The sequence below is a fragment of the Sceloporus occidentalis genome, unplaced genomic scaffold (genome assembly GCF_023333645.1).
Source record: "Sceloporus occidentalis isolate IW3139 unplaced genomic scaffold, rSceOcc1.0.p SCAF_2, whole genome shotgun sequence".
NCBI classification, from domain to species: Eukaryota; Metazoa; Chordata; class Lepidosauria; order Squamata; family Phrynosomatidae; genus Sceloporus; species Sceloporus occidentalis.
In genome coordinates this window covers 181,604,407-181,621,509 of record NW_028316982.1, presented here as the reverse complement: position 1 = coordinate 181,621,509, position 17,103 = coordinate 181,604,407, and the positions used below count along the sequence as shown (strand labels likewise).

The 17,103-nt window shown below is 37.9% G+C and overlaps 1 protein-coding gene across 5 annotated transcripts in view; it reads right to left on the bottom strand.

Annotated features, from left to right (window-relative positions):
- OFD1 (OFD1 centriole and centriolar satellite protein) overlaps nucleotides 1-17,103 on the bottom strand; it is a 38,621-nt gene that overhangs the window by 9,373 nt on the left and 12,145 nt on the right. For all 5 annotated transcript variants that reach the window (XM_089511631.1, XM_089511630.1, XM_089511632.1 and 2 more), the window contains exons 10-19: nucleotides 15,074-15,193; nucleotides 13,756-13,829; nucleotides 13,569-13,660; nucleotides 13,266-13,455; nucleotides 8,777-8,907; nucleotides 7,826-7,937; nucleotides 6,242-6,838; nucleotides 3,879-4,026; nucleotides 2,773-2,873; nucleotides 1,076-1,195 (exon numbers count right to left, since the gene is read on the bottom strand). In XM_089511631.1, coding sequence (XP_089367757.1) covers nucleotides 1,076-1,195; nucleotides 2,773-2,873; nucleotides 3,879-4,026; nucleotides 6,242-6,838; nucleotides 7,826-7,937; nucleotides 8,777-8,907; nucleotides 13,266-13,455; nucleotides 13,569-13,660; nucleotides 13,756-13,829; nucleotides 15,074-15,193 — 1,685 coding nt within the window. The remainder of the gene's footprint in view (nucleotides 1-1,075; nucleotides 1,196-2,772; nucleotides 2,874-3,878; nucleotides 4,027-6,241; nucleotides 6,839-7,825; nucleotides 7,938-8,776; nucleotides 8,908-13,265; nucleotides 13,456-13,568; nucleotides 13,661-13,755; nucleotides 13,830-15,073; nucleotides 15,194-17,103) is intronic.

Sequence of the window (17,103 nt, the reverse complement as noted above, 5' to 3'; positions counted from 1 at the left end):
TATAAGCACCAACTGCTATCTGTCCAGAATGAGAGATTGTACTTAACATGAAGGGTCATTCTGGGATAGCAGGAGGAACAATCCACTTTCCTTGGGTTTATTCCCATGCATGCCATCCATGAGGCAAGAGTCAGAGTTCTAATCAGTTAAATTTCTTCCATTAAGACTCAATCAGTTTTTATTTACCTGCCCTGGCATCTGATCAGAGGCAAACCTCCAGTAAATTACTATTTACAGTCATATTTATATATTTAGCTCTATGAACTGTGAAATGTACTGTGAACATAACAGTGTGCCTAGTTATAACCACCAACTGCTATCTGTCCGGAACAGGCTACTACTTCAGCATTCACAAAATATGGGTCATCTCAAGAGGAAACGCACCACAGTCATGAACTTTCCTCTGAAGAATTCATACTGCAATATAGTTCACACCATGAACTCCCCCTGAGAAAACACTGGATGTCAAGGCTCTGGCTTTCAATACAGCAAAATAAAAATTAAAAAGTAAATCACTGATTTTTTTTTAGACTAACAGGGTCACTTGGGTAGTGCAATTAATATTATTTCTTATTCTTAGAAAGAGAATCCTACAACTTGTATACACAACTAGTTGCACAACTAGTACTGGGCCTGTCAATGGAACAACAAAAATGCTACTGTTTGCATGAGTGGAAAACCTAAAAGAGCTTCACTAACAGTTTTTCATACTAGCATTAAATGGGACATCACATCAGTAAATGAGGTGCAGACTTTAGTGGTTTTACATTCTTTTAGATATGCAATCTGTTTTAGCAATTATGAAGGAACATTTCTTCACTGAATATTAGCTAGTTTTAAAAGACAAAATTTAATGCATTTTAGACTAGAGGTTGCAAAAGCTACAACTTCCACATACTTTGCATTAATTTAATTCTGTTTTAATGTAAAAAAATTCTATGTTTTTAATTGTACTGTTTTAATCTTGTAAGCTGCTCTGAGTCCCAGTTTTGGGGAAAGGGAGGGATATAATAATAATAATTTGATAAGCAAGCTATCCCCAAAAAAGTATTCACACATTTGAGCTGAAACTCACTTCTGTCCTGCTGTAAATTGCCTGTTGCTGGCACACTGGCTGGGACACGGTTTCCACTAACAGTGTCCCCAGATGGATGTGACACACTGCTTTTCAGCTGTTCTGGAATGTCCTCTTGATCTAGAGGAGAAGCATGAACAATGCCATCATTATTCTGCAATTATCGAAGCAAGGCAAGTAAATGGACACACAGTGTGGGAATGCCTGGTGTTCAGAATGTCTAAGTGTAAGCTATTAATTAAGTGCTCTTTTTGGCCAACCTAACCATCACCCTAAGAATGGGGAAACTATAAATGGGCTACTGCTGCTTTAATCAAAATCATGGGACAGTCTGGCTTGCAAACTATTTCCTGCAACACATTTGTTAATGAATGATTTTGTAGCTTCAGTTTTATGTGGACTTAAAAGATTTAAAAGGTACAAATATTAATACAAAATATGGACAGTCTGTGTATAATTCTCTTCCATAAAACACAAGCCATATTTCCTGTAGTGTGCCACTTCAAAAACTCCTTTTTACAGTACATTCTAGGAGCTGCGTCACATTTATCCTTGGTTGTTCAACTCCAGTGTATTACCTCAATTACCATATGCAGGTACTACAATGTCTGCCAGAAAGCAGCAGGCCCTTACTGTGGCTCCTGTCCTGTTGGCTGTAATACCCTGTCACAACAGTGCCCTGCACAACTTTCCTACACTGCCACACACAATCTTTAGTCAAGTTTCTACCACCTGTGTGATTATTTCATTGTTTCTTCCATCCAACTTCTCCCATTTCATTAATCTCACTATTTTAGAATTTTTAAACTATCATTTTCTCTTCAGTTATTCCCAGTAGTAAATAACCATTAGCCTGTAGAGCCCAGTCTAGATGAATTGAAGACAAACAACCATCCAAAGGGAAGCTACTTTTACCATACATCAAAGGAGTCTCAGACAGAATAGAGAAAGTGGTGAGGACACACAACCTCCAAATGGTTTACAAACCGACCAAGAAAATCCAGCAAATGCTGCACTCAGCAAAGGACAAGAGAGACCCTCTCACAGCTGCAGGAGGCTGTGGACAAGTCTACATAGGGACCACCAAACACAGTGTTCAAACACGAACCAAGGAACATGACAGACACTGCAGACTGGGTCAGCCAGAAAAATCAGCAATAGCAGAACACATTATAAACCATCCTGGGCATAAAATGCTGTTTGAAAACACTGAAATTCTGGACCATGCCAACAACTATCAGGTGAGAATGCACAGGAAAGCCACTGAAATCCATAAACACCTGGACAAGAAACCCTTTAAGAAACCCTTAAAGTTAATAAAGTTTGGTTACCAGTCCTGAAAAACACCAAAATCAAAACCCAGCAAATGCAAATGAAAACCACCCAGGATGAGGGGGGTTTCCCAGTAGACGACGGACCATTAATTAAATAGACATCCTGAGACCGTGCCATTCAACAACAGAACAATACACAGATTAACATGCAAATCACCTCCTCTCCACCAACAGTATATATACCCCACTCTCTTCCATGCCAGCATTCTCTGAAGATGCCAGCCACAGCTGGTGAAAAACGGCAGAAATAAACTCTTCTAGAACACAGCCTCATAGCCCGCAAAAAACTATGGATGCCAGCCGTGAAAGCCTTCGACTTCACTTTTGTGTTGTTTACTTTCAAAAGATACAGTGAAGACTTACCTTCACTAGCAGAGTCATGATTTCCAGTGTCTTTGTACAAGTGCTCCTCTGGATTTGCAGAGTCATTAGAATTCTGATTTGCAACTTTTTCATGATGAACACTAAAAATGAAGGAGGCAGAGGAAAGCAATTATATCTGTGTTAGAAACCCTGCTTGAGACTAGCTAGGAATACTGAGCTAATGTTCTATAAAGCAAACCATAACAAAGGAATTGTTCATGCTATTGTAAGTAACACAAAGAAAGCCTTATGAAAAATAAGCCTCTTTGTTTTGCCCTTGTTTATAGGAGTCATAACTTAGCGCAAGTTTACTTTTGTTTAAAACATCACACACAAATTTCAAGACAGTGTACAGCACAATGCCACCAGTGTCATAAGCTATATTAAAGCATAAGTCAATGTCAGTAAGAAGCCATATTAAAGCAAAACAAAAGTATTATATATATTTACAACACAATCATATGGTCTCTGGTAGGATATCAAAGAAGCTATAGGATATTATAGACCTCGCTCTTTGCCCACAGGCAGAGTGAGATCTCTCATTGAAGTCCTCTTTCTTTTAGACAATGGAAAGTTGGAAAAATGTTACGCCAGCAACAATATTCATTTGAATGCAATGTTTTGTTTGGTAAATAATAAATTTAGACCATTACCTAGATTTCTAAATTAAAATTAACTTGTATGTGTACTGATCTTAAAGGATTCTGATCGAGTTATCTTTAACAATTTTGTCTATTCAAACATGTTACCAAGAAAACATACATTATCCCTTACTTAGAGATAATGGGTAGTACACTGGAAGCTGGCAGTTATCCCTTGTTACTCCAATTGGCTATACATACTCCAATAGTAAGAATTCTTATTGCTCTCTCAGTGTAATGGCAGCTCCAGATCATGTAGCAAGACACCATGTTTTGGTTTCTCCATATGCTAGTTTCAGTCCTTACAAATCAGAATTATGGTTCATACAGGAAAAAAATCCCAAACCCTAAAATGGTTTTTGTGTGGTCTGGGATTTCTCAAATTATTAACAATAAACTAGGTGGCACTGCTGATAGTTCCACACCAACTCATTACAATATGAAAACTAACAATTTGATTGTTACCTTAATTTTTTTTCCCCAGGGGCTGGTGAAGAGGAAGCAGAAATATTAGAAACAGATTCAGGAGATAAGCAGTTGCCTGTTCTTGGAATGGGGGAGAGAGGCTGATCAGCATTCTGAAGGGGAGCAGCAAGGGATGAGCCACTGGGATCTGCATAACAGAAAGCAACAGCTTATTCACAATCAATAATGCTTCACATGCTACCATAGATCCAAAACACACTGCAGAAATAAACCAGTTTGAGGCCACTTTAATGCTATGGAAACCTGGGAACTGTAGTTTTGTGAAACATTTAGCCTTCTCTGTCAGAGCTCCGGTGCCACAATAAACTACAATTCTCAGAATTACCTAACACTGAGCCAGGGCAGTAAAAGTGGCCCCAAACTGGATTATTTCTGCAGTGTGTTTTGGAACATAAATCACAAAACCCTAAATACATGGGTATCCAATACCAGGGTTGTGGCATTCATTTCTTATCCAAACACTGGACAACTGCATGTCCAGAACAGGGACAGGTCAATGTTCAGTAGGCAGGATCCAATTTTTACTTCTACACCTCCCTGTGGGGTACCTCATAAGTCCCAGTTTTTGTACTTGGGAGACAATTTTGTACTTGGGAGGCAATTTTAGCTTGTTTTATTTTGTCTTGGGTTCTCATGGACTTGAACAAAACTGCCATATTTGTGGACAGCTTTCTGGTGAAAAATTGGCTGAAAATCCAGATTTATTTATTTATTTATTTGGAAAAATGAGTGGATTTGGGGAAGGGGGGCCTAAAGCCACAACATGAGGGCAGGGAATCACTTGTAGCCTGTGGACCTCACTTTTCATACCCATGCTCTAATTGATGATTTCACTGTTCAGGGCCCTTTAGACTTAAAGGTTTTTCTTCATTACTAGATGTAATATCCTCTGATTCCCAGTTTTGCAAAAAGCACCCCTAGCCCAGTATCATGTTACCTACAAAACTGATTCAAGTGGTCAGTCTTACTCTCTAAAGACTTTTATAAGCACAACTGTAAAATCTGGGGGCCCTAAAATCAAGGAGTCAGAACTGCAAAACAGCTTGAACTTTCCCACCCTGCCTTAATATCAGGAAGAGGAAATTGGCTTACAGTGAATCAGACTCCAGACCCATTGAGCCCAGTATTATCAATTCCGACTGACAGAAGCTGCCTAATGCTTTAGGTAGGGTCCCTTCTTAGCCTTATCTGGTGATCTCTGGAAGTCTGTCTATTGCCAATAACCAATAGGTTTAGGATGAACAAATTGAAGCTAAATTCAGATCAGGAAATACGGAAACAGCCTGTGCTGAGCACCCTCTGTGTACTCCCAGATACTCTGGTTTCTGCAGTAGCCAAGAATATGAAAACCACTACTTCTGGAGTTCCTTTCTTAGGGAGACTAGGCTAGAACCACTTTGCTGGCCTTTCACTGGCAGAAAAGGATCTTTTAAAAAATTTCAATGCGCAATTGGGAACTGACTATTTAAAAGAAAAAGGTTTTAATGGTGTACCTTACTCTTTTTAGAGCTTGCCTTTTTAATGGATATGCTTTAAATTATTTTTAATTCTATATGCTGCTTAATTACTTACACAATAAATTTCAATATGTTTTCATGTCTATATGTTTTCTATATCCATTAGTTTTAAATTGGTAAGTTGCCTTGAATCCCAGTTCTGCAGGAAAGGTGTGATATAAACACATTGATATGACTTGGTAGTCTCTCACTCAATCAGGTTCAAGTCTGCTTAGCTTGTAAAATCAGAATATCCAGGTGATATGATGCTGGTGATATACTACATGACTGACATTCACATTGAATGTGTGCTGCATTCTTAAGGCATTTCAATTTTCTAAATAAACTGAGTATAATTTTAAAATGTTAATTATCAGTATGAAAGTTTAATGTCAGTATACTTCTTTTTTAAAAGAATTTTCCCCATCTCTTCTACAGAATACACAGGCTCTTGTATAACCTTCTAAGCTCACTTAAATTAGAAGAATGTGAAAATAATTAATATAACCCTTTTTACATGAAACTGTTCCTTCCAGACATGCCCTATTCATAGCATTCTGAAGTTTGACATCAGAAGGTGTAACTTCACTGCAGTGTTTATTATATCACATAACAGCTTCATACATTATCTACTGGGCCCACAACATGAGCCAAAAACAGTAGAACAGTTTAAGGAATTAGAACATATACACAGAATAGTAAAAGGCATACCAACAGTAACAGGCAGGCCAGGAACAATCATGCCATTTGAAGAGAGAGAAATTGTATTAACTTTCAAATTAGAACTATCAATAAGTCCAGCTGCTCAGACAAAGTAGCATATAAATGAGCATAAAATGTACTTACCTTCAGGAAACAGTTTGGTACTAATGTTTCTCTTTGCTTTGGGAACAGGAGTAGACGACAGACGCCTGGAAGCAACCATTCTTTTTTGTGGAGGGGTCAAATTAACTTTCAGGCAATCCCCATTTCTTGGTGTCCAGTTATAGCTTTTACTTTTTTGACAGTGAACTGGCAAGTCCTGGGAGTACAGATCAGCCTGTGCAACCCGTCTTTGGCCAGACACCACAGTAAAATCATTTGGCAAAGGTGAAGAGGATGGGGTCTTCCCTGGCCCAACAGTGTTTTGAATGGCTCTGTGCTGATAGTTTCTGTAGGCTTCTTCTAAATGCTCAGCTTCTCTCTCCAATTCCTTTATCCTAGCTTTGGTGTTAGCCACAAATTCTAAATCAGAATCCAATGAAGAACTGGATCTTTGGATGTGATGGTGATGGCTGGGAGATACAGCATTTCCCATTTTAATAATATCAGCCAAAGGATGCATTTTCAGGAGAGCACCATCTACATAAATATCATGAGGAACAGTCTTATCACCAATCAAATCAATGACGGAACGATCAACTAAGGATGGCTTAGGATTCCTGTACACTTCATTTTCTAGTACTGTATTGGTAGGAATTTCATACAAAGAGAAAGAAAATAATTGGAAAAGTTAATTTGGATTCTAAATTTTAATTTGAATATATTATTAATGAGAAAAACTAAACTCACATTTGATAAATGAACCTACTATTATGCTTCAACATATTTATGCTACACAGAAACCTACAGGAGTACAGTAGCAAAGAACTTAAATTATTTGAGGCCACACTGATCAAACAACAAAGCAAAGCAATAAATATTCCAATTAAGTTGAAAGTACTGCAACTACAAAACAAAATGCAGGAAGTACAAAACATAAAGTAAAAGGGGAAACAGATAAACCTGCCTCACCAGCTATCCCCCAAACTTCAACATTCAAATTGAAATCATAGGGAAAGTATAGTTTGGTGAAAAATGTGTCATCCCTGGATACAGTTTGGAAGAGGCTTTCAAGTAGTCTTTAGAAAGTTCAAAATGTTTTTGTTTACTGTTGCCAGATTTATCTGACCTGGTTGTTTCATTTCACATGTGTATATTGTTAGTTCTAGATAAAACATTTGCTATATGTTAAACTGCTATCTTTTTTTTTTTTTTTTGGTGGTGCAGGAACCTATCCCTACTCTATCCATGTTATTTCTGGCCAGGATAGCAAAATTTTTGGTGAAGAAGTACTGCACAGGAATACATTTACTTTGTTAACTGAGGTCAACCTGTATTGCCTTCATATTGAAGACATTTCTTCATTATTATGATTTAAATGAACTATTCAAATATCAGATACTTTATCTTCGCACACAATTAATGAAAGCTGAAAATAACTATAATGTCTATACATTAATTATATTTTACTGAAATACTGAAATAGATGCTTAAATAAAATTACACTGAATTTTTAAACACATATTTGCCTGAAGGCCCTGAATTTGAGCATTCAAATGACTGTGTTTTTTTCAAATAAAATTGCATAGAGTTAGGATGGGGGAGTGAGAAGAAAAGAGATCTTTTTACCTGTCTGTGTTTGCTTCAGTTGTAACTTCAACTCTTCCATTTGTGCCTTTAGGTTCCTGATACTATTTTCATATTCTGACAGCTGAGACTTCAACTGTAAACAATGATCCACCTAGGAAGATTTGAAAAGCTGTTTTTAACACAAGGGAAAACTACTTAATCTACATCATTATTGTTCAGAGCATTTATTTTAAAAAGTTATGCAAGTAAGCTATACTCTTATTCCAATAGCACAGAGCTATGGATTGTTCACATGCTGCTACTTTGTTATCTAAAGACAGCACTGCTAATTAATAGTTCTGAATCACCAGCCAGAAAGATAAAGACCATGAGCACAAATTTCCAGTCTTGTCTTATGTTTATCAAAGCTCAGTTGTCCACACTTTCAAGGATATGATCAGTACTCTAGACATATACAACTACAACCATTTGTACAGTGCTACACGCAGAGGTCTGAAATCAGCAACCGATACTAGTATGAAGTCTGCTCATTTCCTTTATCGGAAAAGACTATTCCACATCTTCAGATAATTTATTATATTATTTTCAACCTCTATTTTAGATTGAGCAACTAGGGTGGATAGGTTTATACTTAAATTACATTTTTATGGAATACAGTAAAAGGTTCTTTGACAAAGTTTGTTGTTGTTTTTTGGTGTGTGCCTTCATGTCCTTTCTGACTTAAAGAGACCCTAAGGTGAACCTAACATGGAGGTTTCTTGGCAAGTTTTTTCAGATGAGGTTTGCCACTGCCATCCCAAGGCTGAGAAAGTGTGACTTGTCCAAGGTCATCCAGTGGGTTTCCACAGCCAGGCCAGGATTTGAGCCCTGGTCTCCAGAGCCATAGTCCAACACTCAAAACCATTATGCCATGCTGGCTCACAGTAAAAGCTTCTTTGATAAAGTTTATATAAGGACTAGTATAGACATCCACACAATTGTAGAATTTACCTCATTTTGTAACTGCTTTTCCAAAAGCTGCTTGTGAATTTCAGACTCCTCTTGTTCACGTTTTCTAGCATGCTCTATTCTTTTTAACTCTGTGTGAAGGATCACATATTCAGATGATGGCTGACTGAGCTCTGTAAAAGGAGAGGACTATAAATTCTTTATTTTTAAAAAAATATAATATTTAATTCTGAGTTTCTGTGTTGTATATATGTACAGATATGCTGGCAAAAGAATATCTACTGTATATACTCATGTATAAGTCTAGAAACTTTAGTAAAAAAATTGACTCATTAAACCTGGGTCAGCGTTATCTATGGGTCAATGTAAGTACTGTACTTTAACTTTTAATTTTTTTTAAAAAAAGGAACTATCCCCTTCTCTGGGTAGAGCAGACAAAGGGAAGAGCATAGTCCACCCTGGGAGCACCTAAAAGAAGAAGCAGCCTTTAGGGGGAGCACAAGCAATTATTCCTGATGGAATTTTCTAAGTTCATTTGCATCATTTTTCTTTGCTTCATCTGTTAGATCAGGGGTAGGCAACCTGCGGCCCACGGGCCGGATGCGGCCCGGCAAGGCCTTGGGACCGAACCCAGCCCGGTCCTGCCGCTGATTGCTGCCGGAGCCTTTGGCCTATCAGGAGGAGGCGGGCAAGGGGGGGCAAGCGGCGGGCAAGGGGGGCAATTGTCTATAGAAGCCTCTGAAACATGCATTTATATTAACATTTTTTAAAAAATCAGCTAATTTTTTAGCGTGTCCTCCATATTTTTAAAAAAGTGTCCTCCATTTGAAACTTTTGTCCTACACTTGACCCTGTTTATTTATTTATTTATTTTTTGGCTTCGGCCCCCCCAGTTGTCTGAGGGACGGCAACCCGGCCCCTGCCTCAAAAAGGTTGCCTACCCCTGCGTTAGATCTTTTGTTACATGCCCTTAAGCTTTACTCTCAACTTATCCACAGGTCATATCAAAATCCATAATTTTAGCCCCAAAACCTGCCCTCAACTTATACATGAAGTTGACTTACAGTCGAGTATATACGGTAAATATAAACAGTCCCCCTGGCCTGCTGAAATTGAAAAAGTATGCATGTTTTCTTAATTGTCAGGTTTCTTTTATAGCATTTAATAGGGCTAAGATGGATAAGATTTTATTTAGCAATCATAGAACAACTACTACATGGGCTTTATACAGTTCAGCATGGGTTCCAAGGATGCTTTAACACAACAGACCACTGCAGAGAGGATAGAGTTGGGATGCAAGCAGATTTTAGGAAGTTCCCTTAGTAGGCTCTCACTGGAAATTTTTATAAATTACTCTGCCATAGTGTCAATTATCCCCAAGGCACAAAACACTCTAGTATGTCAGTACTGGCCAGTGAAACCTGAAAACATTTTGCAGGTATTCCTCAGTTGACAAAGTAGATATGTTCCTTGAGCGTTATTCTTTTAACAGAAAAAAAGGAAGAGCAGTTCAACATATTTCAGCAAACTTTCATCCAAAACTAACAATATGCACATGTGAAATGAAACCACCAAGTGACATAAGCCTTGAATAAAGTAAAAATATTTTGACCCTTTCAAAGCCCCTTCAATGTTTCTTCCAAAATTCATCCAGAGATGACTTTTTCCTTCTCCAGCCTCTACTTTTCTTATAATTTCCATTCCAAGCTTATAGATCAACATGTTTTTGACCCACTGGGGAAGGATTATCTGCTCTCTCTCCCCTTTTGCTGTTCATGCATGCTCTAGGGGCAGCTGCTGTTTACTCTGACTGCTGTAATAGTCACACACAACTGTAATAAAACCAGCTAGGGCCAATTCCTTCCCACACAAGATTTAATGTATTATTTACTGCAACCTGGCACTAAAAAAGTCTGTTTTTCCAGCCCTTCACCATTTTCCCAAAGTTGATGCTATTAAAAAAAAATCCCGACAGATAATGGTCAAAGAAGAAAAGTGGGAACTAGCCAGGCATAAAAAGTCTTTGTTCACTGAGGTATGTTTGTATAAGAGCATATGAGTAAGTAACCTTAAATCCCTCTACCTTAATTTTACATCCCCAGTTAAATAACCATTTATTTCTATATAAAATGCAAAACATATATTAACACAGGCATGGTACCTCCATTCTTGTATTTTTAGAAGATTGAAAGTTTTTGACTTATGCTTATCAGTCTGTGTCTGATTGGATTTTATTTGACATACTGGCCACCTGAGCTCCCTTGGTTTATCAGGAAATATATAGCAGGAGAGTAAGTTTCAGCTTTACAATTAATATTAATTCTTGCAACATAGGTCCAAAACACACAGCAAAAATAATCCAGTTTGAGACTGCTTAAACTGCCCTGGCTCAATGCTAGGGAATTCTAGGAACTGTTGTTTTGTGAGACATTTAGCCTTCTCTGTCAGTGAGTTCTGGTGCCACAACAAACTACAGTTCTCAGGATTCCCCAGCCTTGAGCCAGGGCACTTAGAGCAGTCTGAAACTGTATTATTTCTGCAGTGTATTTTGAACCATAGTTAACATAGGTCCAAAACACACTGCAGAAATAAAGTGGTCTCAAACTAGATTTTTTTTTGTACATGTTTTGAACCATAGATAAATACACTGTTTCCAACATGACATCTAACATAGGCTTTATTGAGTCTAGGTACAGTTCATATCAAGGCTTTCACCTCTTTAGAACTGATGGCACAGAGTTACAATCCCCCTCACAAAATGTATATTTATACAATTGGCCCTCCGTATTCACCACTTCCTTATCCACAGATTCAACTATCCACAGCTTGAACATATTTTCAAAATATATAAATTCCAAAAAGCAAATTTAGATTTTACCATTTTGTATAAGGGATGCCATTTTGCTACACCATTGTATTTATTGGGACTTGAGTACCCACGGATTTCGGTATCCATAGTGGTCCTGGAATCAAATCCCAGTAGATATCAAGGGCCCACTATATCTATTTCTATACCAGCATTTGCTTGGGTACTGTATAAATAATGTATCAAGAAATGAATAAAGCAAACCACTTGAAGTGCAAGTTAACAGCTACTGCTTTGTGCAGCCGCCACCAACAGGACGACAGTTTTGCAAAACCTGGTAGCTCGCTGCTAAAAAAACCTTGGTTTTATATCCTCCCTAGCCTCTGTCTAGCCTATCAGATTAGAGATCTTTACTTCTCTTTACAAATATAAACACTATTCTCATCAAATCAGGCTAATTTTTTTTTTACTCTGTGATGTAACACACATGGTTCTTGGCTGCCTTCTATCTGATCGTATCAGCAATCCAGTATTAGTAATCTGTTACAGTATAATTTGCTATAAACCAGCCATTTGTTTACATTGTTTTTCAAACTATTTCTCCCTTTATTTTGTTTATACAGTGCGCCCACGTCATACGTGGGTGCATTATATGCTGCTTTCAGCATACGCTGAAAGCAGTGCCAGAAGGAGTGGTGGTGTGCGCTGGAAGAAAAAATGGTGCGTGCGCCCATGGCGCGCACACACCGCTGCCACCGCAAGCACGAGCCCCATTACTTGTAATGGGGCTCAAGCATACGTGTTATTTCTTTTATGCGGGGTGGTGGTGGTTCCGGAATGGATCCCCCACGTAAAAAAAGGGTGCACTGTAATTAGGTTAGCTGCAGGCCTGGAACTAGCACATGTCTATACTCAGTAGGCATTCCAGCTTCAGGTACTTCAGTTCTGCCAAATCAGTGCAGCCTGTAACATTATGTAATAGTCTTTCACTAGCAGTCATGATAAACATATTTTATTCCTCTAAAACAGCGTTTCCAAGCAGTTTTTCTCGGGGGTCACCAGGTTGGGGCTCATGCCTCCTCCTCCTCAGCGGCCAGGCCTCTTCTGGCCTGCCGCCACCACCCATGGGGCTTCCAGCAGCTTTTGCAGCCAGAAGCCATGTCGCTTCTTCTGGCTGGCGGCCTCCCCTTCCTGACCTCCCAACCAATCAGGGAGGCCGCTGGCTGGAAGAAGGGGTGGGACTTCTGGCCACAAGGGGGTTGTGGCCCAACAAAAGATGCTCAAAAACATTTCCAAGGAAAGCCCACAGTAACCAAATAAGAACTAAAGTCATAGGGATTTGCTAAAGTGAACTGAGAAGATCTGGAAAAAAAAATCAAGAATTAAATTCACATTTCCCATGACCTGGGTCAACAATTTAGGAAAAGTGTACATTTCATCTTTGCACAAACATGTTGCCCTCTCCAGTACCCAATACCCAATACAAGCATATTCAAATTCATGTTCTTTTCGTGTAATATTTTACTCTTGGCCCAAGATTAAATCAGTTTTTAATGTCTCATGGGAAACACTTTCCACAGAAAAAGGTGCTAATGATATAAATGCAAGAAAACCACCCACCCTCAGTTGCATACACACACAGAGGAGAGCTCGACACATTATACATCTACTACCTATGAAAATCCTTGCTGGTATATCCATTCAACATGTAATATTTATACTAACTGTTTCTGAGTTGCAGGTTTTCATTGTGTGCCTCCTCCAACTGTTGCTTAAGTAGCTTATTGTGCACTTGAAACTCCATTTTCTCCTCTTTTAGTGTTGGATAATCTGAGCAGCCTTTCAGTTTTTCTGTCAACAACTGATTTTGCTTACTTAATAATAACATTTCAGCTTTGACTGAATCTAGTTCCAGCTGGAAATATATAAACAAGACATTATAACTTATTAAACTTCCAAGATAACTTTATACTGTACAGTTTATTGAACTTAATTATGAAAGCAGTGAGACATTTTAATTTCATTTACCTCAAGCTCTTTCACACGTGATACAGCTTGTTGAAATTCTTGCTTTTTTGAATTAAGAGAAATGGTCTCTTCATGTAAAAGCATTGCTTTTTCTGGTCAGAAAAAGAAAAAAAGAGGAAGCTTTAGATATTCTCAGAAATAATACATGGATGTCAAACATCTTTTTACTTATAAAAATGTAGATTACCCTTATGTTTTCTTTCATCTTCAGTAACCTTCTTAGTTCTTAGTAGGTATTCTTCTTTTAGTTCAAGCTGATACCTAGAAACAAAAGTTTCAAAGTGCTGCCAGTTCATTAAAATGCATTTAAATGTTAACTGTCTGACTTAGCTATCAATCAGAGCAAGTAACTTTACCAACTTCTCAATGCAGGAATCCTCTAGGCTTTAGAAAAAAAAGACCTCTTTCTTTATTGCAACAGTGTATAGTTTAATATACACAAAACCAGTAATAAGTATTCACACACACAGCTTTGACTTTTCCACATTCTGTTGTTACAATGGAAATTGATTTAATTGACATTGTTACCACTTGTTCTACACAAGATATTCAACACTATGAAGGTGCAAAATGTTTTTTACTGTAGCACCAGTTTATATAAAAGAACTGCAACAAAAGTAAAAGAGTAAATGCAATTTCCCATACTTTAAAAAATCTATTTTTTTTAATGGAATACTATTTTCTTCTGTGGACGTATATTAAAATCAAAAAGATAAAACAACAAGAACGACAACTTTATCCCACAATATTTTGGGCAATGTAGATTTAACTGATGTATGTTAATGCAATGGTGTCAAAGAGAACACTGCCAACTTCAACCACGTATAGATCTTACAGCACAAAGGAGACTCATAGTGGCTTCATCTTGGGTGACAACACCTGCTCTAATGCAGTAGAGTAAGCCACCTGACACCATCTTTGTGGTGTTTCGCATACCAAGTAAATAACATTTTTTTTTTTTTTTTTTTGCCCATGCCTTTTAAACAACTTGGGTAGTTGGGCTTCTTTACACCAAAATCTGTGTTCAGTTCTAGTTTGCCTAAAGGTTTGTTTTCTGTTGTTGTAAGCATGTTTTTGATATGTGGTTTTGCTTTTTAAACCTCTTTACTGTACATTACTGTAAGTTGCCCAGAAAATTTTATGTTATAGGACAGCATGCAAAAGATGTAAAAATAAGGAAGGTTCCATATTTAACAATAAAATTACTTTAAAAATTAATAAAAACTAAGAACAGTGTGCCACCTCTAGCAGAGTTTCAGATAATTAGCAGTGAACAAAAACCATCAATTGACTTGGTTTTTCTATTACACTGTTTATACCATCATATAAGAGCTACAAACATTCTAACTTCATGCATCACTTCCATTTTCAGGCCTTCCCCAGTATATAAAAATATTCCATAGAATCTTCCATTCTTGAAAATGTGTCATCTATCTTTACAATGGGACTGCTTATCTATGCACATATTATATACATCTCCTGAAAGAAAATGGCAAAATAATTACTTGAGGAGTTCATTCTTGAGCTTCTGGTCATAAGTCTCCTCGATATTCTTCACAGCCATCTCCCGATGATGAAGTGCTTCTTCAACAGTTTTATTTTTTGATTCTTGAAGCTTTTGAGCTCTGGTGAAACAGAAAAAAGTACAGTCGGCCCTTCTTATACACGGATTTTTAATACATGGATTCAAGCATCCACGGTTTGAAAATGTTTAAAAAAAGTTTGATACATTTCAAATATCAAACCTTGATTTTCCATTTTTTATAATGGACACCATTTTGCTATCTCATTATATTTGATGGAACTTGAGGATCCAACGGATTTTGTTATCCACGGGGGATCTTGGAACCAAACCCCAGCGTATAACAAGGGTCCACTGAACACCATAAACACTCGTAAGAGAGGAAACATGGGGTGCAGAAGCATCAGAAATATGGGCATAAAAAATTAGGAATTGGGCCTTCAACAACAGATTGTAGTACCGCCAAGAAATTAGATAACCTTACAACTAGCTTAAATTTTGTAGTGCTGCTAAGGCCTAGGGATGCAGTGGAGGTATTATGTAATTATCCATAATCCGCCCTGCACTCTCAGATCCTCTGGGTAAGATTTATTACAGTCACAAAAAAACTAGTTTAGTGACAACATTCCAGAGGACTCCAAAACTGTGGAATGACCTGCCGGAAGAGATCTGTATTATCACCACCTTAGACGTCTTTCCGGCAGGCCCTCCCAACCTTACCTCACGAAGGATTCCCACATCTGCCTTAATGGTCCTCTCCACTTTGATCATTTTAAATTGTGTTCTTGTTGGAATTTTAATGTGGACTTTTATTGGGAGGGATTGGGGTTTGATATAAATTCTTATTATTTCATTGTAATTTGATTCTGTTGTAATCCCACCTCGATCCGCAGGGAGAGGCAGGAAATATAAATATATTATTATTACTGAGAATACTACAACTCCCAGGCCTGAGAAAAAGTGGGGGGGGCATCACTTGACAACACTTCTTAAGTACAATGTGTTTACTGTACTTTCTGCTGCAAAAGGAAATCAACTCCCTATAGCTGCCTTCTCTTTGCCTACAACAACATTGGTCTGATCTCTGCTACGGTGATCTTCCTGGAAGGATACAGTCTTCCTGTGGCTTTTGCTTCTCTGGCACATGGATGGGTCCCAGGTCTGTTCCAGGGCCACTTATTTTAATGGGAGGGATTAATATTTAAGTATGCACTAATAGTTCATTCACTATGTCTAACCAAGGATATTTCTCCCTACCCCTGAAGAAAACCTCTATGCTACAAATGCTGTGAGCCTGGTTAGATCATTAGATCTTATCTCAGATGTCCTACCAAAGGAGTATGAACTACAGTTATATGAAATCTTTGGAGAGCCTTAGTTAGGAATTCATTACTTAGGACAGCAAATGAAGGAAGATAAACAAATTACAAGGAAATATAAAGCTTATTCCTCTATTTCAGAGGTTCTCCTGCGCCCTCTTCTGGGTAATTAAAGAGATGCTTTTATTATAACTAACTTAAGAGAGACAAAGAGAGAAGCGCAAACATCAACTGCAAAAAGAAAATAAATAAATAATCAGAAATTACTGGAAAATCACAAATAACTGCTTCAGTATCACAGTATCTGTACTACATGAGCTTGTCCTCATATTCAATTAAATACAAAAAAGGACTAATGATAAAACTACAGTCCTCCCTCAATTCTCGCGGTTTTTAAACTCATGTCCCTTGCTTATGTGCGAAGGGCAAACAGAGGGGGAAACAATGGAGCACGTGCCCAAGGTACGCACTGGCAAGCCATTGGGGCTTGAATATAAGCGAAATTGAGTTTTCGCGAGCGGATCCAGAACGGATCCCCTGCAAAAAAGGAGGGGGTACCTGTGTACTAATATATACTGTTCACTAGTTACCAACTGCAAATTTCATTATTTCAAGGACAACCTGTTAGTGCCAATCTTGTAAAGAAGCATTACAAGCCTCCTATCTTAGCAGGGAATGATCCTGCTACTAGTAG